This window comes from Xyrauchen texanus, chromosome 26 (assembly GCF_025860055.1).
Source record: "Xyrauchen texanus isolate HMW12.3.18 chromosome 26, RBS_HiC_50CHRs, whole genome shotgun sequence".
Taxonomy (NCBI): Eukaryota; Metazoa; Chordata; class Actinopteri; order Cypriniformes; family Catostomidae; genus Xyrauchen; species Xyrauchen texanus.
Window position 1 is genome coordinate 36,474,997 of NC_068301.1, and position 27,325 is coordinate 36,502,321.

The 27,325-nt window shown below is 36.7% G+C and overlaps 1 protein-coding gene across 1 annotated transcript in view; it reads right to left on the bottom strand.

Moving 5' to 3' along the window:
• Window positions 1–26,933, bottom strand: part of LOC127619985 (phosphatase and actin regulator 4A-like) — a 79,831-nt gene extending 52,898 nt beyond the window's left edge. Inside the window, exons 1-2 of the mRNA XM_052093030.1 lie at window positions 26,608–26,933; window positions 6,668–6,716 (exon numbers count right to left, since the gene is read on the bottom strand). Of these exons, the coding sequence (XP_051948990.1) occupies window positions 6,668–6,680 (13 nt within the window). The 5' untranslated portion in view covers window positions 6,681–6,716; window positions 26,608–26,933. The remainder of the gene's footprint in view (window positions 1–6,667; window positions 6,717–26,607) is intronic.
• Between the last annotated feature and the right edge of the window lie 392 nt (window positions 26,934–27,325).

Below are 27,325 nucleotides of genomic sequence, written 5' to 3' on the forward strand. Positions count from 1 at the left end.
AATTCCAATTTTTTACCTATGATGCCAATCAAATAATTTGCAATGAAAATATTTGTATTTAATAAAAAAAGTGCTTAAAGAAAAAACTATTTCACCAATGGTCTGAGTGGATGCCACTGATGGTCAGTATGAACAAGAGATAAAGTAAACCTGAAATTCAATACAGTCAACATTCCTCATTCGGAGCCTAAAAATCTCTAAAATAACAAACACACAGAACAGCAGTGACAGCACACAGGTTTCCTCAAGCTCTAGATTCCTTCACTCTGCCTGCAATTGAAAGTCAAAAGTTTGTATTAGCTCCATCTGAAGGGCAGAGTGTGTTACTGCAGTTAAATCTTTGTAAATAGAGACAAATGGAAAACAACTTAACCATTCAGGCAAGAGCAATAATTTGTTTTATGTGTCTTGTGCTTGTTTATCGATACTACCAAATGGAGCTATGTGGTATGACGGAAATATTATGCAACGGTACAAAAGTGTCAACCGTGATTAAAAGTGATTCTGCTTTACCGTGACATAGCAGTGAAAAATCTGACATAAAGCAGAAAACTTTAGGTTACTCACGTAACCCCGGTTCTTTGATAACAGGAGTGAGGTATCTCACTATGGTAATTTGCATCAGGCGCATCTGACACTGGAAGGAATGACACCACGTCTGTCAGCTGACAGACCAATCACAGCAGTGATAAGGGAACCCCACCTCCCTTTAAGACATCGTCACAGGTCTCTTCTTCATTCTACCTACCATTCTACATATCTGTTCTCCATGCAACTGCATGGAGGGAAGTTTGGGGAGATACCTCACTCCTGTTATCAGAGAACCAGGGTTATGTGAGTAACCTTAAGTTCTCTTTCTAGCATTTGTTCGGTTTCTCACTATGGGATATAGCCAACTCCCGTACTGCAGATATGCTATCCGAAGCAGACCACCAACCGACTTGTGGTGTCCAATGTACACCCACCTAATTAATTGGCAAAGAATAGATAGTTAGCAATGTGTTATTGAGTTTGTGATGGGTGGGAGACATATAAGCCTGAAAAAAGTTTTTATTTTTTACTTCAAATATTAGGCATAAACAAAAATGAGTTGTGTTGTACTGACTCTTGCATTTCCCAAAATATATGTGGTCTTTTAGATTTTGTATTTGAAATTGGATTTATTCACCAATTTGTTGCATTCGTGCCTAAAATTGTCATATGGTGTGACAAAAGTTATTCTGTTTAAAATGAAAATGGGATATACTCTCCCTAAGTAACTAACTTCAACATAAATCGTTATCATTACTATCTTAAGATTTAACATTTCTTTTGTGCAGATTCATTAGGTTTTGTATTGTTTTTCTAAATCATCATGCAAAGGAAGTCATCTCTCCTCAGCCTTTCCAGATATTTTAGATTATGTTAAACCCGGTTATAAATCTATGAAAATGCTTGTGACTCTTGCTGATACTATTTCTCTTGTGTTCCGTTGACTTTTTATGATTTATAATTAAGAAAGTATTTTTACTAGCACAATTCTGAATGTCACACCACATTATATAGTGTCACACTATATGATGAACTGCACCACACCACAATTTGTCAATGCAAAAAACTGTATTTTATTTGCATTCAACATTCAATTAATTCAATTCAGTTAACATTAATCAAAATCAAAAAACATACTAACATTGTTTTAAAACTTTTAAAATATAAGAAACTCAGAAATATGAGTAAATCAAACACCATCTCACTTCAAGAACATTCAACATGAACAATTTAAAATTAAAGGAGAGTGTGTCGTAACAACAATTATAATTGTTAAACAGTAAAAAACAAATCAATTTACAATTAGTTGAATGTTTTAGATTGAAAATTCATAGATATTGGTAAAACCAGATACAGTAAAAACATACAATGTATCATTTGCATTATCCAATGAATCTTTAAACAAAAACAAATATGTGTATTTCACATGGGATTTTTAAACATCAGTTGAAGCTGAAAAGCCGAAAGCCGATAACATTTCAGACCATATTAAACTTCAGCCAGTCAATCTTAGAAAGCTTGGTAGACCTTTGAAGAGGTTCTGGCTCAGATATTGTGCAAACTATTTGATCACAGCTGTAAAATATGCAGTCTGGTTTATTTGGCCAGATGAAGTTATTCTTGTCACCAACTTGCTTCATGCAATTAATCTCTGCCTTGTTGTGACATATCTTCATGATCTGGCCCACATATGGCCTATCATCGTAGTTGACAATGACAAACTTTCCAACAGTGTATCTGGTGTCATCATCAGAATCAGTGCTTTCTGCTTCAGCTGGGTGGTTTGCTTCTTTTGGTTTCACACAGGTAACATCTTGGAGAAGAGCACTTTGCAGTTCCACATTGGCACTGCCAGCTTTAGAAGCAGAGACGTCCATGTGAAGTTTCTTCGGCTGATAACAAAGACACATCTCTGGGTACTTGCAAAAGCAACTCAGGCGTCTATATAGTATTTCCCCAGGTGAAAAGGAGAGCACTTGGTGTGTGTTACTAATTCCAACCACTGGGCACACTGTTGAATGAAGCAAGCTATCCATGGAAGAGATTTCATCTTCTTCAACCCATTCAATGGTCACTCTTTCTGTGTTCTGGCAAATATAGTTGAACAAATCTTTAGGTGTTTGAAGATCTCCACCTCCATGGACATACTTGTCAGCGATACGTTTGAGAACTCCGCCTACTCCATCAGGAGCCCCCTTGCCATGTGACCTCTCAGAAAAGTTCCAGGTAACCATTTTGAAACCCCAAGAGTATGGAATGCTGCTAAGAAAAAAGCAGTTTGCACGATTACGATACTGGGTTGCAGGACCATCACTTAGGATGTGGAGTGTATCAATTTCATGATCACTCTTGGCCTTAAAGTCCTCTATAACTGGCTTGATGTGAGCCCACACTGCCCTTTCATCATGTCTCAGAGACTGCGATATAGTTGCATAGCTCTGGGACCCACCAATACCATAGGCCACCCCTGTGTGTAGAGTTGCTTGTTGTCTGTTGCCTCCAAAGTGAAAGGTTTGAATTTCAGTGTTAAGCTTGCAAGCATAGTTTTCACTGAAATCAATATGAAGGACCATTTCATTGTTTTGCAAGTTCTCTTTGAGATGTCTGAACTCCCTAACCTGATGAATCCAATTGTAGACTTTGAAGGAACAGTGAAACGTGCTTCAATGCTAGAAATACTGTCAGTAACTCCAGAAAATTTGCGTGCAATGCGTAGTGAAGCCAGACAAACCCCATTCACTATTCTGCCTTCGTACACCACACCCCAACCTGTGAGTGACACGTCTGTCATCAACGCTTTTCTCAGAGACACTGCACTCAAAGGGATTCCCCATGAAGGAAAGTGGGGATTCTCCAGTGACGGAGAGCGAGCATCCCCTATGACGTCACTGACCCCCTGCTGCTATCCAGTGCTGAAATTTTCACATTCACAATAGTGCAACTGGAATGACTGACGCCGTCAAGGCCATCAGACCCAATAGGTGTAGACTTTTTTCACTCTCTGAAAAAGGGGCAAACATTTGCGAACCGATCTGATGCGCTACTCTGACAGAAACGCATGGTACAGATCGGAGTTTAATCTGAGACCTAATCAAGTTCCAAAAAATAACATAAATTTCCTCATATTAATTCACTGTATTATCAAAAATAAGTATGGACCCTTTCACAGACAGTGATGATGTGATTATCTAGTTTAGATTTTTAACATTATATTTTGTAGTATATTACCCTGGAATTGCGATGAGGTTTCTAATACGGTTACTGAGGGTGTGACAGAAAATTTGGCAACTTACCTCTCTCTATTTCATCTTCTCAGCAAAAATGATATTTGCTGAGGTCTCCAATTCACAGCTAAACAAGTTTACCCTGCTATCGTTTACTTCCGCATTCCAAACACAGATATGTGAACAGGTTTTATCACTACATGGTAATATATCCAATATTTCAAACATAAATAACTATACTGTTATGTTACTATACCATTAATGTACTATAAAAATGACTCAGTCTATGATAGAAGACAGTGTTCACACCTACCAGCCTACAAATAGCTGACATTAACATGAATTGCTTTGATTAGATGTTCATTTTCTACACCAATGTGAGGTCTATTCATTTCATTGTGTCACTGGACTGCTGACTCACTGTACACCAGCACATGATTACAATGACCGCTGACTCACTGCTGGGCTTACACAGTATGAATCAATCTAGGTGGAGCAGGGGTGGGAGATTGTTTGAATCATTAAATGATGAAACAACCCATTGAACATGTGAAACTCAGCAGTAACCTGTTGAAGTATTAGGCACAAAACTGTCAATCTCTGTAGTTTCCGTATCTGCTATCCTGATATCACACTGTCCAAATGCTGAACACGAGCGTCACAGGGTGAAAACAGGCCAAAACACTGAGGCGAGTTAATCCTATCGAGAAAATCTTTTGGAGCGTTACCAAATCACAGTAGATAAGTCATGGAAGTAAAGGGTAATTCCTCTTCCTGCCCTGTGTTTCTGAATATAACTTCTATCATTAAAAAATTACCATGGCATTACCATGTTTTTCGGACACTGTACTATGTTAATGCAATATGCATATTATATTTTCTTCAACTTGGGCCACTTTTAGCACTATGGATTTCTAGAAAGTAAAAGTCCAAAATATATTTCACACTCTCGATACTTTTATTAATTTACTAACAACATCTAACAGTGCATGTACATTCATCACAAGTGATTTGTCATTTTTGTCATTTTGTCAAATTACCACCACGGTATAATTTCAAACACTGTATTGTGTATTGTGTTTAATAGAATTCTGTGTGAAAATGACGCCGATGGAAATTTTTATGTATTTGTATTTTTATTTATTTTTTATAAAATATCAGACTCCTTTGTCTTGCTTAAGCTAATTTCATATCTAACATTTGCTGTATCTTAAAAACACACAATGCAATAATATTTTCAAAATATTTGCATTGTTTGGTACAGCTTGATTGGAAATGATGCCCAATAAAAATACTCTGCTCACAAGTGACATTAACCTAAAACTTTGTTTTCTTTAAACATCTTTCATTTTTCATCTTAAGCATGCTCTTCGCTGACACTTTTTATTTATTTGGGGCAAAACTGTTTGGTTTTGTTGGAAATGATGCCACAACTATAGGACAGTTGGAATTTTTGAAAAGTTTTGATTTTCACAATAAATACTAGAATGCTTTGTTTAGATTTTCATAATTTTAAACATGTAATAATTAGTATTATTATCATGGATTTTCAGAATTTAATAGTCTGAGTATGGGACAAGGCTCAAGCCTATATATTTTCTTTGGGCATGGGAGTACCAAACCAATATGTAAACAGGTAGATACAATTTTTTTAAATCAAGATTTTAGGTTTAAATTTATGTGAATGTATAAGAGAAGTGCAAATCTTAGGTCCACCATTTTTGCCTTCACCAGCTCATATTAATCAGTCACAGTTTAAAAAATACATTTTTTAAAGTACAATATTCCATGTCATCCTCAATTAAATGTAAACTTAACAATTAACAACAATTAGCCAAATATGGTTTAAATAGTTTTAGATCTGTCAACATCCCCAAAGTATTTAATATCAACCTCCCAAATACCATGGTTTATGAATGTATTAATTAAGGGATATATAGCAAAGTACAATAGCACAACCATCTCACATCACCAATGACCCTTGGTGCTGACACAGCACATTTTGAAAGGCATCACAGGAGCAGATAATCACATATCTGCTATTGTATACAGTCCTTCAAGCTCGATCGCTTGTGAAAAGATGTAATCTAGTATCTGGTTTGATTGGACAGATTTTTGCAATGGCATAAACAAAAGAACTGTTTGTTCCAGCACAAGGGGTAAGCAATTTCACAAGCTTACATTTATGCTTTAGTATACCAAATAATACAGAGCTATTTATAATACTAACTGAACAAATATTGCTAACTGAGCCACAAACAAAAAAAAAAAAAAAAAGTCTAAACCAACAGCCGAAGGTGTTAAAATACATGATCTCAGGCAACAACATGAATCAACTTAGCAGTGGCTTGTATCGCTATTACAGTAAAGCACTTGACCTTCACTGGTAAAAAAAAGCAGAATTCCACCCTGTTCCTCATTTTGCAGAAACTATGAAGTGTGGTATGTCCTACCTGAGGTAATTTCCTCTTCTACGGAGTTAAAATCTTGGTCCATAAAGGGTGAAATTCCACAAAGCAAAACTACACCACGGCAAATGAAAAGTGCTGAGAGTCACCTGTGGGTGTGTCGACTAGTCAAAGCGAGATCAGATATCTCGAGAGTCAACACACCTTTGTCACATGGTTAGCCATCTTTATGATGTTAACTTTCCTTATGAGGTCAGTCATCTTCAATCATCACATAGTTCAGTATCAATGATAACACCTGCTGTAGTGTAGTTTCACTTTTATCTACTGTCAACACAGTAAATGCAGGTATTTCATATTTTTATTAAACATCAGTGGTCAACCAAAACCACTGAAGTAGAAAATAACAGAGGCCCAGTCAATATACAACCATTTCTTCAGATGAAGTTTGGACACAGATTTCCTTACCGCTTTATAATAATAATAATCCATCAATTCGCTTACCTCTGTTTTCCATTCCCGTGTCCAGAAGACAACAGCAGCTAAGAGGTTCCTGAAGAAATAAGAGAAGAATTCGTTAATTAATTAGACACAAACACTAAATATAGTTGGACCGATACAATGGCTACAATGTATTGAAAGGTGCGAGACACACAAGGAAGAACCCTTGAATGAACATTTAAAACTGGCATGACAAACATGTGGTTTGTTGAGTATTCTGCCTTAAAGCAGCCTTAGAAAACAGTCAAAACATTATCCTTTTTTTAACAGATAACTATTATTTAATAATCTCAAGTGGCTTTAATGTTATCCTCGGTCAACACATTTGCGAATGGAATCTATTGCCAAGCCCATCTTGTAATTAAATGCATTTTATTATTGTCCGAGTACTTAATTCATCGTATATTATGTTGAATCACAAAATCATGTCCTAGACATCTTTATCCAACACCTACCCTCATCTGGATCTCGAGAAAATGCAATTTGCATGACAGTTAAATCAGGCATTTACATGGTATTGTACACGTCTACATTAAATGCATGTATTTGCTAAAAACATGTCTTAATTGTTTTGAATAATCACCTCACAAATTACGTTATAGTCATCCTAGACATGTTCAGTAAAAGCCTAACTCTTTAGTCAATGGTTCAGCAGGATTAACTCTTAAAGTGATTTAGTAAAGTTCCTTGAACAACAATGTGAAACTAAAGAATCACATTAAAAAAAATGGAAAATAATGGGAGCTTTACAATATGGGATGCACCGATCGATCAGTCCATCATCTCTAGTTTCAGGAATGATCTTTTTTTTAAAACCACACATACGCTGCTACTCTAATGAATGAACTTATCTTATCTACTCAAAGCATGACATTACGGCCTCTGGAGGGTGAATTATTCGGTTACACTTTATATTAGGTGGGCTTAACTACTATGTACTAACATTAAATACATACAAGATTATGTATTTACTGTGTAAATACTTGTTGTTCAGCAGAATATCCACATTTGCTGCTACTGAGGTTGAGGTATGGGTAGGTTCAGGAGTAAGGGTAATATTAGTGTTAGAGTTTTGGGGTAAGGGTTATGTAAATAATAAGAACATTGCATCAAATGGTTAAGTACAGCGTAGTTAAGGCCACCTAATATAAAGTGGGTCCAATTCTGACTCGCTGTACAGTTGGAGACGGAGAGGACAAAGATACTGCAAATATATGTAAAAGCTGGTGTGTGGTGAGATAGAGACAGTTTGATCGATTATACCCGCTCTCAGTGTCACTCAAACATGTGCGCTCTCAATCACTCATCCCAGTGCTTTTTTGTAACAACCCAGATTTAAATAAAGTTCTTAGAGCAGAAAATCGAGTTTTTAAGAGCAGAACATTTGTGAGTAAAAGGGATGTGATATACTATATAGACTGTAAATTGTTTATTGATCTGCTATTTATTTTATCAATATATTTTTGAGGCATAGATATATTAAAATTAGCCAACATTTAAATTAGAAGTTTAATTTGCGTGCTTTCCAACTCACTCCTGTTTAACAGCATTGGGAGACCACAAGAGGGTGAACATTTAAAAAAGCCAGTCGCAGGTTGGAAAAGCACAGGTATCACACAGACACGATGTAGCAGATGCCAGTCCAAAGTTACTAAGGTCTTTGTACTTCAAGAATGAGTTGATGAGTTTGCAGGTTATGCCGAGTTTACACTACAAAATTTTAAGCCAGATATTCGTTCTCTGACAGTTTTGAGATCACCGACAAAAGCCTGAAATCATAGGCAAATCGGAGCTCACAATGTAGGAACTATCAAAGATGTGATTTGAGAGAAGCGTCGAGGCATCACAGGTGTCTAAGAGATATCTATAATGTTAAATATCTGGACCTGTCTGCGATTCCAAATCATGCAATGTGAAATATGTTTTGATTGAATACAACTGCAACGTTAATCTACAGCCAATGAGAGAGCAAGAAACGGGGCACGGGAAGTTTCAGTGGGAGGAGTCCTGATGTACCTGCAACAGAACATCAACTAGCATGGCTGCGGAATCAAGAAAGTCTCATTGGACCGGAAAAATGAGTGGAACATTGGAAGGAGCACCAGTGCCTATTTGATGCTTCATCTGAACTGTACCACAACCGGGTGGAGAAAGATAAGAGTTGGAGAGAAATCACTAATTCTCTTGGACAGTCAGGTAAGCAAATAAGAAGATTTTTCAGTTGGAGCTGCTTTTTCATATTGTAACCAATAAAATATATGATTAAAAACATACACATCATATTCTGAAATGCATAACATATGATGCTGCATTTGTTTCCGTATCTCGTATCACTCGTGTGTACTCTGTTGTGAAACATAATTTGGAGTCCAGGCAGAGTCGTCGGGTGATTCATCAATAGTGAAATGTTTTGTAAAGTGTTCACCCCTGTCGCCGATTCATTGTGTAATTTGAAAACGCAACAACTTCCATGTACTTTGAAAGTCATGTAGTGTGTAGGAGGTGTTAGTGTATGAAACTGGTGTAACTGCACAAACTGAATGATTAGAAATTATGACATTTATTATGCAATTTCTATCTATGTTGCCTTGAATAGGTCTTTCATTCAAGCTGTCAAAACACAAAACGACATACTTGTAACTGAATATACATCGTGTACACTGTAACAGAGATCTTCTTAGAGAGCATTTTGAGTGATTATAGCTTGCTAAATGCTAAGCTTAATGTTCATATATCCTTCTGAAATGTGTCTGATCTGGGCCACGTGATAATAACTGAGCCAATATTATTATTAGAGTGTCAGCCGCTGAAAATTTTTAATCGTGAATAATCGCATAATCTTTTTGAGGTTAATTACGATTAATCGCAGATTTTAAAAGTGCTGAAATTTGACACTATATATACTTATTTTCTTGTCAAAATTCATTTATTTCCATATTAGGAAAGAAAAAAAATATATTTTGCAATATAATGCTTTATTAACATTTTCCAAACAAAGCCTTCCACAGTATAAAGATAGAAATGTACTAAAATATCATCATTTCAAGTAACATTAAATGTTTTCTAGAGTCTAACCTCATGCAAGTGGGTGTTTGACCTTGGCCGGTGTGTTCAGGCTTTTGCATGAGCCAGTATGAGATGGGGAAAAATAAGTCAATTTCATGCTTTTAGCAGCCCACCAAATAATAATAATAACAATAATAATAATAAAATCGATCATCGGAAAAAGATGTATTACAATGTAATGAAATATTTGTGATCAAAATGTTTCATGTAAAAAACATTTAGTCAGAATACATGATTGTTTCTGAATGGCCATCAATGGGAACATGCTGTTAAGCACCGAGGGTGTAGTTCCAGCATCTACCAGCAGTAGCTAGCAGGGACCTGCTAAACAGTTAATTCCTGCCCCCATTCTGATTATCAATCCGTGTAGAAAAGCATCGATCCCAAGCCTAATGGGTAAGCCAATTTCTTAGTTTGCTAGAAGTACTTTCAAGCAATGATAAAAATGGAAAAGTCTGCTGGGCCTGCCTTTGATTAACATTTTCAAAGACAGCTAAGTATCAGGAATCGGGGCATTGCCACAGTGTGCTCTGTTTGTTTTACACTTATAAGCCTCTTTAAAGAGAGGTCTAGTGTCAGTTACCTTCCATGCACTGCTGTAGCGGCTTTAAGCATCAGGCCTAATGTGCACTATGAACCCTGGGTGAGCGGATGTGAAATATCCCCTGCAACCCACAGCATTTTCAAGGATCACAGATCTAATCTATATCCTGGAACTGCACAAGCATATTGGAGTGTCAAACTGTCCCTAAGGCAACTCATCTATTGGGCCACTTATGATCAAGATGGGTAGGTGTAGCTTTGGATGGGGCAGGGATGGCCATCCTACACAGATCTACTTTTGGATGCAACCTACTAGAGCAATAAAATACCACAATCTTCAATCCAAAGCAGATCTGTCCCTTTCAAGCTTTAAATGTTCAAACAAAGCCCAAATATCTAAATAGATCTGAAAATGTTTTATTGTTTAACATCTCAAAGTACAATACAGCTGTTATGATGCCAATGTGTAGGCTAATTTGTCAAAAAAACATTATAATAGAGCTTTTCAATTTATGAGAAAATGTCTGTGGTTTGCAGTTGCCTAATTGAAGCAAACATTTACATTGTGTTCTACAACATAAATTACACAGTCATAACTCATAACTTTATTTAAAAATGGCTCTTTTTGTTAAAAACATAAGTAACTAACAAGTTGCTACACAAAGACTAAAACAGTGTCAAAATGTGTCAAACACATTAGCTCACATCCTTGTGGTGATTGCGGTCTTTAAGTAGCAACTTTTATTTAATGTTCTGCTTCAAAATACAGGTGCAACTGAAGTTTCTAATCAATGGCTCAAAAATATGTATTATTTTTCAGGTTTTAGGTTTCAGCTTTATTTGGAAAGGCACACACCTGTCTATATAAGGTCCCACAGTTAACAGTGCATGTCAGAGCACAACCCAAGACATGAAGTCCAAGGAATTGTCTGTAGACCTCCGAGACAGGATTGTATCGAGGCACAGATCTGGGGAAGGGTACAGAAAAATTTCTGCAGCATTAAAGGTCCCAATGAGCACAGTGGCCTCCATCATCCGTAAATGGAAGAAGTTTGGAACCACCAGGACTCTTCCTAGAGCCGTCCGCCCAGTGAAACTGAGCGATCAGGGGAGAAGTGCCTTAGTCAGGGAGGTGACCAAGAACCGGATGGTCATTCCGACAGAGCTCCAGCATTTCTCTCTGGAGAGAGGAAAACCTTCCAGAAGAACAACCATCTCTGCAGCACTCCAACTATCATGCCTGTATGGTAGAGTGTCCAGACGGAAAACACTCCTCAGTAAAAGGCACATGACAGCCCACCTGGAGTTTGCCAAAAGGTACTTGAAGTACTCTCAGACCATGAGAAACAAAGTTTTCTGGTCTGATGAAACAAAGATTGAACTCTTTGCCCTGAATGGCATGCATCATGTCTAGAGGAAACCAGGCACCTCTTTATTTATTTTATTTTTTATGCCATATCCGCAGCAATGGCTATTCATGGTAAAGACAACAGTGTTCAAAATAAACAATGTTTACAGTAGTTTGAAAGATACAAAAAAATATATAATATATATATATATAACAAAAATAACAGCAGTAGTAATAACAATTATAAAGAGTTTTTCAGTTTAGTATGTGAAAGGAATTCTAAACTTTTCCTTGAGACCTTTTTAAAAAATATCCATCAGTATATTTTCTGAATAAAAGCGTTTTCTAATATCATTTAGATATGGGCATTCTATCAAAATATGTTTTATACTCAGTCTTGCATAGATCACAAACCTGTTCCTCTTCACCTTTCAATAAGTATGAATGAGTGAGTCTTGAATGACCAATTCGACATCTCGTATATACAACCTGACCATATCCATTTTCAAAGAGGAAATGATAAACTCCTTGATTTAGTACTGGGTTCACTTCATGTAGTTAGTTATATATACACATTCATTCCATTCCATTTGCCGTTTGTTGTGAATGTACATATTCAATATGGGTTTAACATCAGATGCTGGTATATTACATACTGTCATGTCCAACTGAAGTGCTTCCTTAGCCGGTTTATCTGCCTGTTCAATGCCAGCCAATCCCATATGGCCTGTTATCCAACAAAAGACAATATTAAAATCTTTTTTTTTTTAAGGAGTCTACTTTTACTATATGCTAATAATTGTAGGGTGTTCTGTTTTCAGAGCTTCGAGTGCTTGCAGGCAGGATTTAGAATCTGTACAAATTAGAAAGTGATGTTGCCGTTCCTTTTCAATTTGTTCTAAAGCTATTAATAATACACAAGCTTCTGCTGTGAAAATTTAACTTGGTCCAGGAATACACTTGCCAAAACGTTTAGGACCAATCACTACTGCTGCAGATACATTGTCTGACATTGATCTTCTGTGTACACTGGTACATGAGATGGTAAGCTACATCTTATGTCCAGGAATTTCTCATGGTAGACGTTTGGATGGTTTATCTTTTTAGTATACTGAGCCAGGTTCATCATGATAGTTGTTTTTTTTAATATTTCAGGGCGGTATAGGGCACAGATGTGTCGATGTTAGGATATCCAGATTTATGTCTATGTTATGTCTATGGGTCTGAATTCATACAGGTTGTGAATGTTGAGGATGAAAGACTGAAAGATATGCTGGGTTACTTTCATTAGCTTTTAGATTAACAGTATAGTTAAGGGTCAATTTTAGCCTTCCAATATATAGTGATGGTTCTCTTGCTTCCATATACAAGCTTTGGATTGGAGAGGTCCTAAATGCACCTAGTACAAGTCTCAATCCTGTATGATGTACTGTGTCCAACATTTTAATATATGACTTCCTGACAGATCCATAAACTGCGCTCTCATAGTCCATTTTTAATCAAACAAGTATCCTATAGAGTCTCAAGAGTACTTCATAATCTGCTTTGAAGCATCTATTCCGCAGCATTTTGATATGAGGGTTGAAGGATAGTTTATTATCGAAAGTCCTAGGAATTTTCTCTCCTTTATGACTTTTATAGGTTCCCTTTCCAAAAAGAGTTCTGGCTCGAGGTGCATGGATCGCAAATACAAAAATGCATACACACAGTTTTTGATTTAGAACATTTAAATCCATTTTGTACTGACCAGTCATACATTTTATTTATACATATTTGTAGTTGTCTTTCAATTACATTCATATTTGTGCCTTTATAACAAATGCACACATCATCTACATACAGGCTACAGAATATATTTGGCCCCATAACACTTGAAATCCCGTTAATTTTAATGCTAAAAAGAGTTCCTGAAAGTATACTTCCTTGGGACATTCCTGATTATTGTACATGCAATTCAGATAGCATGTTTCTTACTCAAAACACGAAAAACTATTGTTATATAAAAAAATTGGAAATAAAAATGGGTAGACATCCCCTGAAACCCATATTGTACAAATCTTTTAGAATGCCATAACTCCATGTACTAAAAAGCTTTTTCTAAATCAAAAAATACTGCTAATACATGCTCTTTTTTTAATAAAAACATCTCGTCCAAAAGACTCTAATTTTATAAGGTGATCAAGAGTACTTTTCCTCGTCTAAACCCACATTGATATTTACTGATCTTTTGGTCTTTCTAAAATCCACACCTGCCTATCATTGATCATTCTTTCCATGGTTTTGCATAGGCAGCTGGTTAAGGCTATTGGGCGATAATTGTTTGGGTCTTTTCCTGGTTTAGGTACTGGTATAATGGTTGCTTCTTTCCAGATAGCTGGTATTTTTCCCGATTTTCAAATGCTATTGAGTACATTCAGTAGGATCAATAGTATGTTTTGGGGTAGATGTTTCAGGAACTGATAGTGAATTTTATCAGGTCAAACTACAGTGTAGTTGGAGTTTTTAATAACTGTTAATACTTATGTACATGTGATTTGTTTTGTATTTTTTATTTGTAATAAATTTGCAAAGATTTCATACAAACTCCTTTCACGTTGTCATTATGGGGTATTGTTTGTAGAATTTTGAGGAAAATAATGAATTTATTCAATTTTGGAATAAGGCTGTAACATAACAAAATGTGGAAAAAGTGAAGCGTTGTGAATACTTTCCGGATGCACCGTATATATATATTTATAGGCAAATATATTAGGCATGTAACGATACACAAATTACATGATATGATGCATAGCCTCATGATATAATACGATACGAGCACCCACAAATGTTTCGCTCAAAATTATTCAAGGATTCAACAAATTCTTTTAAATCTCTAGCATCCACACATCATCGAAGTCTACCTGACCAGCCTTCATTTGTGACAGCCAGGTATGGATAATGTTTGCCCTAAACTTCGAAATCGTTTGACACTTGTGTGAAATTAACTCACTATAAAAAAAATCTCCATAGAGCCAGAAGGTCTCCTTGAACTTCTGTCTGGAGCGAGTCATGAAAATGAACCGAAACTCAGCATACACTTTCCTCTCAGACATGAGAAATATGTCTATAGAAACATGAACTGTCTACTTTTAAATGAACCAATTTTCTCAAAACAAATATTCTCTGATTGTGTAACGCAAATAAAACAAATGAGAGGTACAGTCATTCCCGTTTGAGCTCATTATTGTTTTTGGAGAAGACCTGTGAGCGTGATCCGACAAGGCCTTTCTAACACAAAAAGTGTGCCACAAAATTTCATTTTGTGACTGAAAACTGGAGTCTACAAAATCTATTATGTGTTTCTTGGCCTTATTTCAGTGACTTAAAAATGCCTAAACACACATAATCTTGAGTTTCTCAAAAATGCAAATATGTACATGTCATGTTTGCAGGCTCTTACGTTACAACACTGCTGAGAAAGTGATGCAGTTTATTTAATAATTTTGTTAATTATTCATGCTTGAGATGATGACTACAATCATGTCAGTTGTATCTGGGCAAATCAAGTTATGGCATTTGGAACCAAGATAGCCTTTTTAATCAAAAGTTTAAAAACAACTCTCCAAACAAGTGACCTGAGGGTTTTACTGAACCTAAGAACTACTTACATTTGTAAATGCCACAATAAACCAGAAACATAGCCTAATTACATAGGATAATTAACAACTAATAAGAGCAGTGCTGTTCCTGTTCTACGCATTGTAAATCAAGACCTGTCAATATAAGCCATCAGTCCAATCCAAGCTGTAAAACAGTGGCCGATTGGTCTCTACACATTGTCCCTTCCCACCATACCCACACACATACCTGATATCGGAGATGATCTTATTATCGGTTTAAGAGTTAATAAAGTTGTTTGTTAACTATAAATGAACACATTAACTGTTATGCTGTATTTAATGAATTTAATGTTGAATAGGTTAGCTTTTTTTAATTAAATATGCTATAAGTTGATAATTGCCATTTTCTTCAATCATCTAATTATTAGACCACCTAAAAGATGTTGCTTTAAGTGTTTGCTTCAGCCAGTGGAAGGCATGGTACAATTGTACATTTACACATGATCAGGATGGTACCACCTCTGACTCAGTTTGAGACAGGAAAAACCCTGTAATTCTCATAGTATCAAAGCAGCTTTATAGAAAATCATGCCTTGTTGTTTGAAAGCCCCCTGTGAACAAACAGAAGTGACTGTAGCAAGGACAAAAAACTCCTTTCAATGTTATTTAGTGGTGAAAAAAAAAAAGGAACCTGACCTCTGGTTTTACGATATATGTACATAATCCGATATTATTTAGCGGCTTGAGCAAAAATCGATCAGCACATGTCATTTTTTATTTGCCATCTTCCCTGTTTCACTGTAGGTTCAATTTACCTGCATTTTTACCGGCTTTTAGCATGTGCGCGAGTGTTGTTCTCAAGGCTGTATACATTTTGAAGTCAAAAGCAGATCATTATAAGTCATGTAATCGCGGGTTTCTTACATTGTTTTTTTTTATAGTTAGGACTCAAGGATTTAATAGCGTTTTGCTGTGCATGTCACGCTCAGTGTCGGCTGGGAGAGGCAGCTGTTGAACTTACTGCTGCTGTTTCTGCCTCACAAACCACCGATTTTGTGCGATGTCTGCATAAATTTTTTTATATGTTTGAAGTACTGTAACACCAGGACATGATACCGTTGTTTGGCAAATTCAACAATCTGTCTCGCTACAGTACTATCTACTTGCCGTTTGCCATCGATCTTCTCGCCTTTGTAATGTAGGTGTGTTGATCTGTTGACCTGTGAGCACTCAGCGCCGCCTCTCGTGGGAGGAGATTGATCCGCAGCTCTCAATATTGAGCTACTTGGTTTTAATTACACTATATTGTGTTTATGAATTGTATGATGCATATTGTATTGTATGGTGAGCGTTGTACCGTATATTACAATACGATATTTGTTTACACCCCAATTATATATTTATATAATAAAGTAGCTGGTAAAACTGGGCACTCACCAACCACTGTGGCTGGAGGGCAAAAAAATAAGTAAATGTCATACCCTGTCAACATGTATTTCGCATGCTAACATTCACTTTCACTAGCTAGTACATAAAGAATTAAGACGTATTTGAATTTCATTGACATGTCTAATTTTATTGGGTTTACCCAATTCAACTGGGATCTTTCTACCCAAAGTGTTTGTGTTAAGATTACATAGTTGTTTGAAGAAATCTAATTTCAAACACATCAAGTTCAGCCAAAGAGCTATTTCATTTATTTTTTAGTGTATAATATTCTGATCCCTAGATACGGCTTTTGTCACCCTTTCATTTCAAGGATTTTTCTTTTGCCAATTTTATTATCAGCCAGGTTAAAATAATAAACAAGCTGCACAATTTGGGGTTGGTTCAAATCCCTAAGCCTAAATGGAAGCAACAGTAATAGCTAACACCACTAATAACAAGCCAGCATAACAAAAGAGAGCAGGTAGAGAACAAAATGAAGGAGGTAACCCATTTCTAAAGCACACAATCCAGCTCAGGTTGTCAAACTGGTCTGGCCAACCCAGATGTAAAAAATGCAGTGAAGCTGAAGTTAGATTATATAGTACATAGCGGGCATGTTAAAACAGATGATATGTGGGTTAATGAAAACTGACTGTTACTGGTCTGTGCTATTTGACTATTCAAAAGGAGATGATAGGCAGAATGTAAGCCTCAGTCACCATTTACTTTCATTGCATCTTTTTTCCCCATACAATGAACGTGAATAGTAACTGAGGCGGTCACTCTGCATGACAGTGAAATGTCATGAATTATCAATCAAGGCCCATGATAATGTTTAAAATTCAATGGCAATTCAGTTTTCATTACTATTTTAACAGTAAGCAGAGCAAGAAAACTATCAGCAACTGCATTACACACAAAATGTCCAGAAGAAACTCCACACAGCAACATTTTGCACTTTTGCAACACCTCCTACTTTAGCAGGAAATGTAAAGAAAAAAAGCACAGCAAACACCTTGACAGCCTGTGCATGTGAGAGTTGTACATTACAATGTTGACTGCAGGAGTACATTAATGGATAAAAAATTATTAACCACATGAATGAGTCAAATGTCCCCCGGAGTAAAGAAACTGCAGTGCACCGAAAGCCAGACAAAAATGAGCCGGACTGACTGGTTGTGTAAACTGACCCGATGCCACTGCAGCATTTACATAGCTCTGAGAGTTAAAGTACAAACTAGTTTTAGAACATCTTCACACACACACACACACACACACACACACACACCATATACTCAGTGTGAGAATATCACACAATGTGGAGTTTCACCACTGTCTTGTGAAGCCATATATTGTGAACGGAACAGGAATGTTCAACAAAAGGGAATATTCTGTCATCATACAGTATATTAACCCTCATGATAATCCAAACCCATTTCATTGTCTGTCTTCCATGGAAAACAAGGGGAGTCCTTCTGCACAATGTCTCGGGCAATGTTTTCATATGATAAAAGTCGGGAGGTACACAAATGTTGCGTTAGGATACGATGCAGAAGCCTCACGATACATGGCTCAACTATAAGGATGGCCTAATGACCCGGGGCCAGTGTGAAAGAGTTTCGGGCTAGTTGACGAAACGGTCACTTGCCCTATAGATGAAGTTGATGTGAAGTGGAGAAAAGAACTGGTGTATATGGACGCTTTGCTAAATTTGAGCTGAACATGGCCAAACAAAATTTGTTTGTGGGGTTGAAACACCCCGTTTTCTATGGATTATAGGAGATTTGGGCTTCTTTAAATTTCCATCAGGATTGGTAGATCAGGATAAACTCAGGACTTGCCACATGTTATGATATTTTACAAAGGATTCTCACAATCTATGATTGCAATCCAACGTTTTAACATTTCCATAGTGCAATCGCTGTGACAAAAAGTGAAATATGGCATAAAGGCCCTTCATATGTACTTCATATGAAACCGAAGAACAAACAGGTATGACATCATTTAGAACAAAATCTGGCCAAAAAAAAGGTCATTTAGGTGGTTCGGAACAGCTTGTCTGGGCAAACTTTTAAGAAAACTTCTAACCGGCTGCTAAGCACCACCTTGCTGCCTTTGCTCCATGTCATCGGTAGGTGTGACCTGGAACTCCACCTACTACTTTGTTTACGATTTTCAGTTAATATTCAATGTGAACACACCAGCTTGCAAGACCATGTCATGCGTTTTAGTCATTTAATTAGTCTACAAAAGGAATCAAATCTACTCAAATACTCTTATGTGCCATCTGCAGTGAATCATTGACACATCTGCCCAAAGTAAGATATGCTTCTCTTGTCATCATTCTTTTGTCTGTATTTTGCCCATTATTACTCTTTTATACAGCCATCTTTGCAGTTGTATCAGTGTCATGATAAATTACAATAACAGAGTGTGATCGGTGCATATTATATCCGTGTATAGCATGTTAGTGCATTATAAATGTTTGATCTAACTTTTTGCTTTGTGACTCTTCAAAACTCGAATTACATGCTTGATTATGGTAAAGTACATTTTGACAACTTTGAAGAAGGTATAATGTGACAAAATCCAGCATATTGAGTGACTAGACTACACCGGTGATAAGTAACTTGTGAATTCACTGTCATTTCATTCTCTGTCTGTTTGGGTCAGCTCTGCAATGTTGTGTGCAAAAAGAATGAGAAGCAGTACGTCTGATCGCTCACATCATGGACACTTTCATAAACAGAGACACTTCTGTCATCTCTCTCTCTCCGTTATTTCATATCATTCACATTCTTCTGACACCATCATAAAACTGAGTGTGCTGAGTGACTCCAGCCAGGTGTCCTAAGCAAACAAATTGGCCCGGTTGCAAGGGAGGGTAGAGTCACATGGTGTAACCTCCTAGTGGTCGAGATTAGTGGTTCTTGCTCTCAATGGGGTGCGTGGTAAGCTGCGAGTGGATCACAATGAGCCTCCAAGTGCTGTGAGAATCTGCGGTGTCATGCATGTCAGAGAGCCACATGATAAGATGTGCGGACTGATTTGTCCTCCACCACCCAGATTGAGGTGAGTAACCACGAGAACCTACTAAGTAGTGGGAATTGCGCAATCCAAATAGGGAGAAAAGAGGAAAAACTCAAATAAACAAATAAAATAAAACTGAGTGCAATAAAAATTATGTTTTGAGTCGACATTCGGGATAATATTCATTCAACTCTGTGCTTTTCACATCATGAAGCCAAACCAACTCAGATATACAGTACAGGAACATATGCCCTTTTTATAGCACATAGCTCAAATATAAAACAAATATATTTTTTTAATTGTTATTTTATCATCAGTAAATAAAGAAGAATGGAACCATGACTGATATCTTCAGGAAAAACATCAATTTCATTTTTTTATATAAATGTAGCTAATATTTTTACTCTGTTCAACTGTAATGGCTCTTATGGCTGCTCATCTTCATCTTAAAATCTGTAATCCTGCTCTGTAATATTCTATGTTGTGCTTATGCCTCATTATGAACATGTTGTTGTTATAATTAGTATTAAATAAGAATTTGTTGTTTATTGCACAGCTCCTTATTGCTGTCTGTTGATCTTTTACTGGGATGGCATGGTTCAAAAATTATTTACTGTATGTAGGTTAATAGATGCATAGTGTATGTCTTATGGTAGTTTTCATTTACACAGTTAAAGTCAGAAGTTTACATACACCTTAGCCAAATATATACTCAAAATAAACTCAGTTTTTCACAATTCCTGACATTTAATCATAGAAAACATTCCCTGTCTTAGGTCAGTTAGAATCATTACTTTATTTTAAGAATGTGAAATGTCAGAATAATAGTAGAGAGAATTATTTATTTCAGCTTTTATTTCTTTCATCACATTCCCAGTGAGTCAGACGTTTACATACACTTTGTTAGTAAAGTTGCCTTTAAATTGTTTAACTTGGGTCAAATGTTTTGAGTAGCCGTCCACAAGCTTCTCACTCTAAGTTGCAGGAATTTTGTCCAATTCCTCCAGACAGAACTGGTGTAACTGAGTCAGGTTTGTAGACCTTCTTGCTCGCACATGCTTTTTCAGTTCTTCCCACAAATTTTCTATTGGATTGAGGTCAGGGCTTTGTGATGGCTACTCCAATATCTTGACTTTGTTGTCCTTAAGCCATTTTCCCACAACTTTGGAGGTATGCTTGGGGTCATTGTCCATTTGGAAGACCCATTTGCAACAAGCTTTAACTTCCTGGCTGATGTCTTGTGATGTTGCTTCAATATATCCACATAATTTTTCTTCCTCATGATGCCATCTATTTTGTGATGTGCACTAGTCCCTCCTGCAGCAAATCACCCCCACAACATCATGGTTGGGATGGTGTGCTCAGGCTTGCGAGCCTTACCATTTTTCCTCCAAACATAACGATGGTCATTATGTCCAAAAGGTTACATTACGTTACATTTTTGATTCATCAGACCAGAGGACATTTCAGCCAAAAAGTAAGATCTTTGCCCCCATGTGCACTTGCAAACTGTAGTCTGGCATTGTTATGGACCAGTGGCTTTTTCCTTGCTGAACAGCCTTTCAGGTTATGTCAATACAAGACTCATTTTACTGTGGATATAGATACATGTCTTCATGTTTCCTCCAACATCTTCACAAGGTTGTTCTGGGATTGATTTGCAATTTTCGCACCAAATTACGTTCATCTCTAGGAGACAGAACGCGTCTCCTTCCTGAGCGGTATGATGGCTGCGTGGTCCGATGGTGTTTATACTTTTGTACTATTGTTTGTAAAGATATAAGTGGTACCTTCATGCATTTGGAAATTGCTCCCAAGGATGAACCAGAATTGTGGAGGTTTTTTTTTATGAGGCCTTGGCTGATTTCTTTTGATTTTCTCATGATGTCAAGCAAAGAGGCACTGAGTTTGAAGGTACGCCTTAAAATACATCCGCAGGTACACCTCCAATTGACTCCAATTAGCCTATCAGAAGCTAATTGGCTAATTGCCTAAAGGTTTGATATCGTTTTCTGGAATTTTCCAAGCTGCTTAAAGGCACAGTTAACTTAAGTGTATGTAAACTACTGACCCAATGGAATTGTGATATTGTTAATTAAAAGTGATGCAATCAATCTGTAACAATTTGTGGAAAAATTACTTGTGTCATGCACAAAGCAGATGTCCTAAACGACTTGCCAAAACTATAGTTTGCTAATAGGAAATCTGTGGAGTGGTTAAAAAATGTGTTTTAATTACTTCCACCTAAATGTATGCAAACTTCTGACTTCAAATCTATATGCCACATACCTCAGGCTTTAGAAGAGTGCTAAGCGTGTGAGGAAGTGAAGCCTATCGAACTGTAACATGTCCAACATTAGCATACCTGCATGTTGAATCAAGTTAAAACTTGTTTTCCTGATAATTCAGAAAGAACCTTTAGTTTTCTGTGATTTATTGACATTTTTTGTTCTTATTTAAACTGATCATCAAGCTGAACGTATCTAGTTGGCTATCACAGATGAGGTTTTGTTGAAATTGTGAGAATGTTTTATGATTAGGGATGGGCATTACCAAATAATTTTGTAGTGGAGTACTCTAACCCACCAAAATATAAGTAATTGATTATTTGTAAATTAAAATGAAAGTAAAAAAACACGTATTATATAAAAAAGTTAAATTTATGAAACTTAATTTCTCCTTAAGAGAGTAATTCTGTTCCTCCATAATGACCATGAAAGGGAAAAAAAATCATACAATTGTAATATTTACAATTGTTAGAATTTTAGAAATACATATCGTTGCCCTGCCTCTTTAGAGAGCCATTCTTCTGCCAGGCCCACAACTGGAGTGGGCAGAGGAGAGAGAGAGGAGGGGCGCTGTGACTTTTCCCGTTTGGCGGCACGTGGGGCACACCTGAAGTCAAAGAAGAGCCTCATCTCTGCTGCCTTTAAAACTTTAGTGCACCTCTCCTCGGGAGAACGGTCTCTAGTCACTGGCGTCCTCATAGGTCCAGAAAAGGAGTAGGGAGGGTCTGGCAAGAATTAGATGCAATGCCGGGGATTGGAGCAAGAGTTGCGGTGCATGGACCAGGATGCTGAGCCGCTATTCCTCTCAAGCAACAAGGCCAAGGGAAGCCGGCCAGATCAAGAGGAGCAGCTGCAGCCCTGCGTGCCTCGGAACCTGCCCACTATAATCTGGACCTTACCCTCTATGCACAACCCATCCTTCATATTGCCCCATTCACTGCGAGGAAGTCAAATTCCCCTTTGTTTTGGACATGTTCCCCTTTGGACACTTTACTCCCCCTTATTCTGTGGTTATTTTAAATAAATGCCTCTCCGAGGCCTGACGCCACACCCACTGTGTCTGTCTCTTGCTGACCCTGCCACAACTCCTGAAGGATTTTTAGATTAGGTAGGAGCCCTTGATACACACTTTTTGTGCATTGTGAAATAGCTGTTGTGATTTGAAAAACAGACATGAAGACAAAAGGTACAAGGCTGTGGACTTACTGTCTTTCATGAGGGCACAAACTACAATCCCATGAAGCAGTGCGGCTGATGTCATTGAAAAAAATACGAAGGAATATATAAAACTATTGAATTTAGGTTGTTGATTACAAGTATAGAAACAATATATTTTAAGTTTATTGCAAAATATCCTGTTATGTCCATATATAAGTAGTTTAAAGGTGAAGGGAGACCGACTCAATTATGTCATTCACAGTCATGGGAGTGCGTAGTCGCTCCGAGGCTCGTTTGGTGGGTTTTGTTGACCGCAGTTCTCTGATAGGAGGATTTTTCTCAGCTTTACCATGGGTAATGTAATTATTTACCATGAATTCTGCTATCCAACACGATTTTTAAGCAATGAATGGCTTCAACGGAATAGATGAACAACCTTGTAGCTCACGGTAAGTCTGTCTTTAAAGGTTTATAAATAATCGTTGAAAATCAATTAGTTTATGGGATAAATAAATGGGATTTTTTTCTTAAGGAACCAGACTGTGGTGCTCTGTTATGCCATATGACTTTATGTAGCATGGATACAATGTAGTACCATTAAAAAAAACTAACTTCTCAAAGCCTCAACATCTAAGAGCATATATTTTCAGCCCCACATTACAGGCATGTAATGAGGGGGACATCAATGCCATCAGAGTTTTTTATTTTTTTAAACACAACATATCTACATAGGTAGGGTTCAATAAGATATGCAGCCATTTGATGGTAAGACCAGCTGCATACCTTACTAACCCCTGCCTTTGTATATATGTTGATGTTTCAAAACAAAAATTATTCAGATTGCCCAGTGGCACAATTTGTGGTTCAGCTAAGACTGATTTTATTCTTCCATTGTAAAACTGTCAAAAGTTATCGCCTCATAGGTTAATTGGACATCCAAGCATTCTAAATTTGTTTGTTATGAAAAGGAAATTGTTCATTCAAATGTTATAGTAATAACTACTGCTAAATATGCACATCTGTCATGCAAGTCAGGTTTTTTTTTTTTTTCAGCTAGTATAGACTTGTCATGCCTGTTTGGTCACTTGTTTGATTTATGTCGGTTAACAGTTAATAACCGGTTACTACTGGTGGTTATTCGGTTAAAAGATATAGCCAGAAATTTTTATCCCAACCACATGTGCCATAGTTTCCCAGCAAAGCTACTTTTTGTAAAGAAAACTTTGCATTTAATAAAAGGACATATTTTTCCTCGAACATAGATACAATGTTTAAAATAAAAAGTAACGTTATTTTTTTGTGGTGGGCCAGTGAAAATGTCAGTGCAAGTAAAAATCTAAACTACTTAGTCTCAGTAAAGATTTCAATGTTTAATGATGCTGTAGCATATTTAAAAGACATTTTTAAGACAAAACCTTCACAACAGTTTTTTCACGATGCTCACCCTTATGCACTTTATCATTCTAAAGATAAGAAACACAACCAGTGTGTATCAAGGGCTCCAACCTAATCTAAACAATCCTTCATTGTCTGTCCATCATTGTTACAGTAGATGCACTGACAGAATGAAAGGAGGTTAAATGGGACACAGTCGAGCTTGAAGTAGGCCATTTACTCAACTAAAATCACTGCAACCGTTGCACCAGAACACCAAGGCCACTTTTCATTTATGATTAACCTAGAGTCCAACATGTTCAGATGGACACAATTAAAGGAATATTCAATACAATTTAAGCTCAATCAACAGCATTTGTGGCATAATGTGGATTCCAACTAAAAAGTAATTTCGACACATTTCAAATTAAAAAATAAAAAAAAGCATAAAAGCAAAGATCAAGGTTACAGTGAGGCACTTACAAATGGATGTGAATGGGGGGCATCATTAAACTCTTTTTGGAGAGTTTAAAGGCAGAAATTAGAAGGTTATAATTTCACAAAAGCACTTTAATTCTTCTGATAAAACTTGAGTTTAATTTCAGCTGAAAAGTTGTTTAAATTGTTGTTTTTATGGTTGTTTCATGGTTTACGCCATATCACAATTGATTGATTTATTAATTTATTGTCATTGCTTTTACAATAAAATGTCGAGTAGCATCATCTCCAAATAGCTCACACAAAGTGCCTACACCTATAGAAAAGTGCACAAAATAATAACATTAAACATATATTTGCATGCTGGGACATTACACAATGTGGCAGGACTTGCAATAAAATGAGTATCTCATCCTAGATCAGTACTAGTATGTATGTTATGGGTGGGGTCAATCTATAGCACCACAGGTGGAGGTCCTCCCCCCAACAACAGATCTACCGGCATTTAGGGAATTTACAGCCTGTGGAAAAAAGCTGTTTTTCAGTGGCACAATGGCAACGAAGTTGTAAAATTGGATATTATTTTACACAGGAAAGGTTTGCAAGTTATTTTATCACACTAAAATCAAGTTAGCACGCATATTTTTAATGTCTTTTGTCTATACTTTTGAAACAGTGAGGATTTTAACATATACAGATTGGCCCCATTCACTTCCATTGATTCCTTTTTTTTTTTTTTTTTTAAGAAAAGGAGGGACAAGTGGAAATTATTTTTTTGGTAATCAACATTATGCCACAAATGCTGTTGACTGAGCTAGACTTGTATTGAACCCGGAATATTCCTTGAAATCAAGGTCCTGGGAATGGAATGCCGAGCGTCACTTCCTGTTCAGACAAGCCTAAACAAGATGACAATCTACAGCAAAGATACACTGCTTTCAGCTTCACTGCAACTGGCAAAGACAACTGATACTATTCAATCTTAAGTGCATGACAGAAATGCAATGAAAACAAAATCAGTAAATTCATGAACTAAAAAATTTAGCTTTCCTAAGCTTTACTTCTACTTGAAACGGGTGACCGTGCCATACTTTTTCATTCCTGCTTCTTGGTGAAAACAGATCCCTCAGGTAGCTCATTCTCAGGGTGTCTACCTGAACATCACCTGTGCTTGTTGAAACTCGCAGACTCCAGAAACCACATGGGGAATGTATGGACTTCAATCAAGCCAATGTTTAACTCGGAAATCAAGTCAGTTCATATTAAGCAGATACATTATTAGATGAAAAACACCTTAAACAAGGTTGGCGTGTGTTTTGAGCAGTGTGATCTGCTCCATTTGATCTCAGCGCAATCATTAAACAGATGGGCAGATTGATTTTACATGATCAACAATGATTATTTGTGTCCATTCACCTTTATTTAAAGCAATATAGTCTACAGAGTGCATTACATGCATACTCACGCTGTTGTGACGTATATCTTTCGTGTTTATTGTGTCACACAGATGTGTTTATTTCACGATTTCCTGGTCTGTTGCTGATGTTTTGAAACAGCAACAGGTTGTTGAGCTGCTAGCATGTAGCGGCTAATCACTCACACCGATTCAAAGCACTAAAACACCTCCTTTATTATTAGAAAAATACCTTTCTAGGATTTATAATAGCTTACCTGTTGTGTATATGTCAATCAAATCCCTCCATAAAACTTTTCTGAAGCTGTGAATAGTTTCAAACGAGACTGTCTTGTCAAAGTCCGTCAGATCCACAAACTCTCAAATGAGACAGTTAGAAATGATGATAATAATAATAATACAAAAATATCCCAAAACTTCTGGGTTAATATGTCGTTATCCAGAATGTTCTCATGTCACTGTTCTGTTGGTTCAGTTGTCTCGGTGTCGGATCATGTTTATCGATCGCTGCTGTGGTTTTGACGAAAGCGCGAGATCTCGGGTTGCCAGGTGTAGTACCTGAAACTCCTCCTCTCAGAAACCTGTCGAGGTGAATGTGATGGTGGCTTACTGCAGACGTCACGGACAGGTCATGTGACCGGAGAAAGGTTTAACTTGCCTGCGAGATCACTAAGTTGCCAAGTGTTTACCAATGAATCCCTCCTTCTGATTTTTTGTTCGTTCGTTCATTCATTCTTTCTTTTTTTTTTTGCTTTTTGTATATAATATGGCTAGAATTAACTTCTTCCTCTTATTTTTTTTTTTTTAATCTCAAGACATGGGGTCATTTTCATTGGACTGGAAATTCTGAAATATATATTTTTTCTGAACATGGTTTGTCTTGCTAGCTCATATATATATATATATATATATATATATATATATATATATATATATATATATATATATATATATATATATATATATATATATATA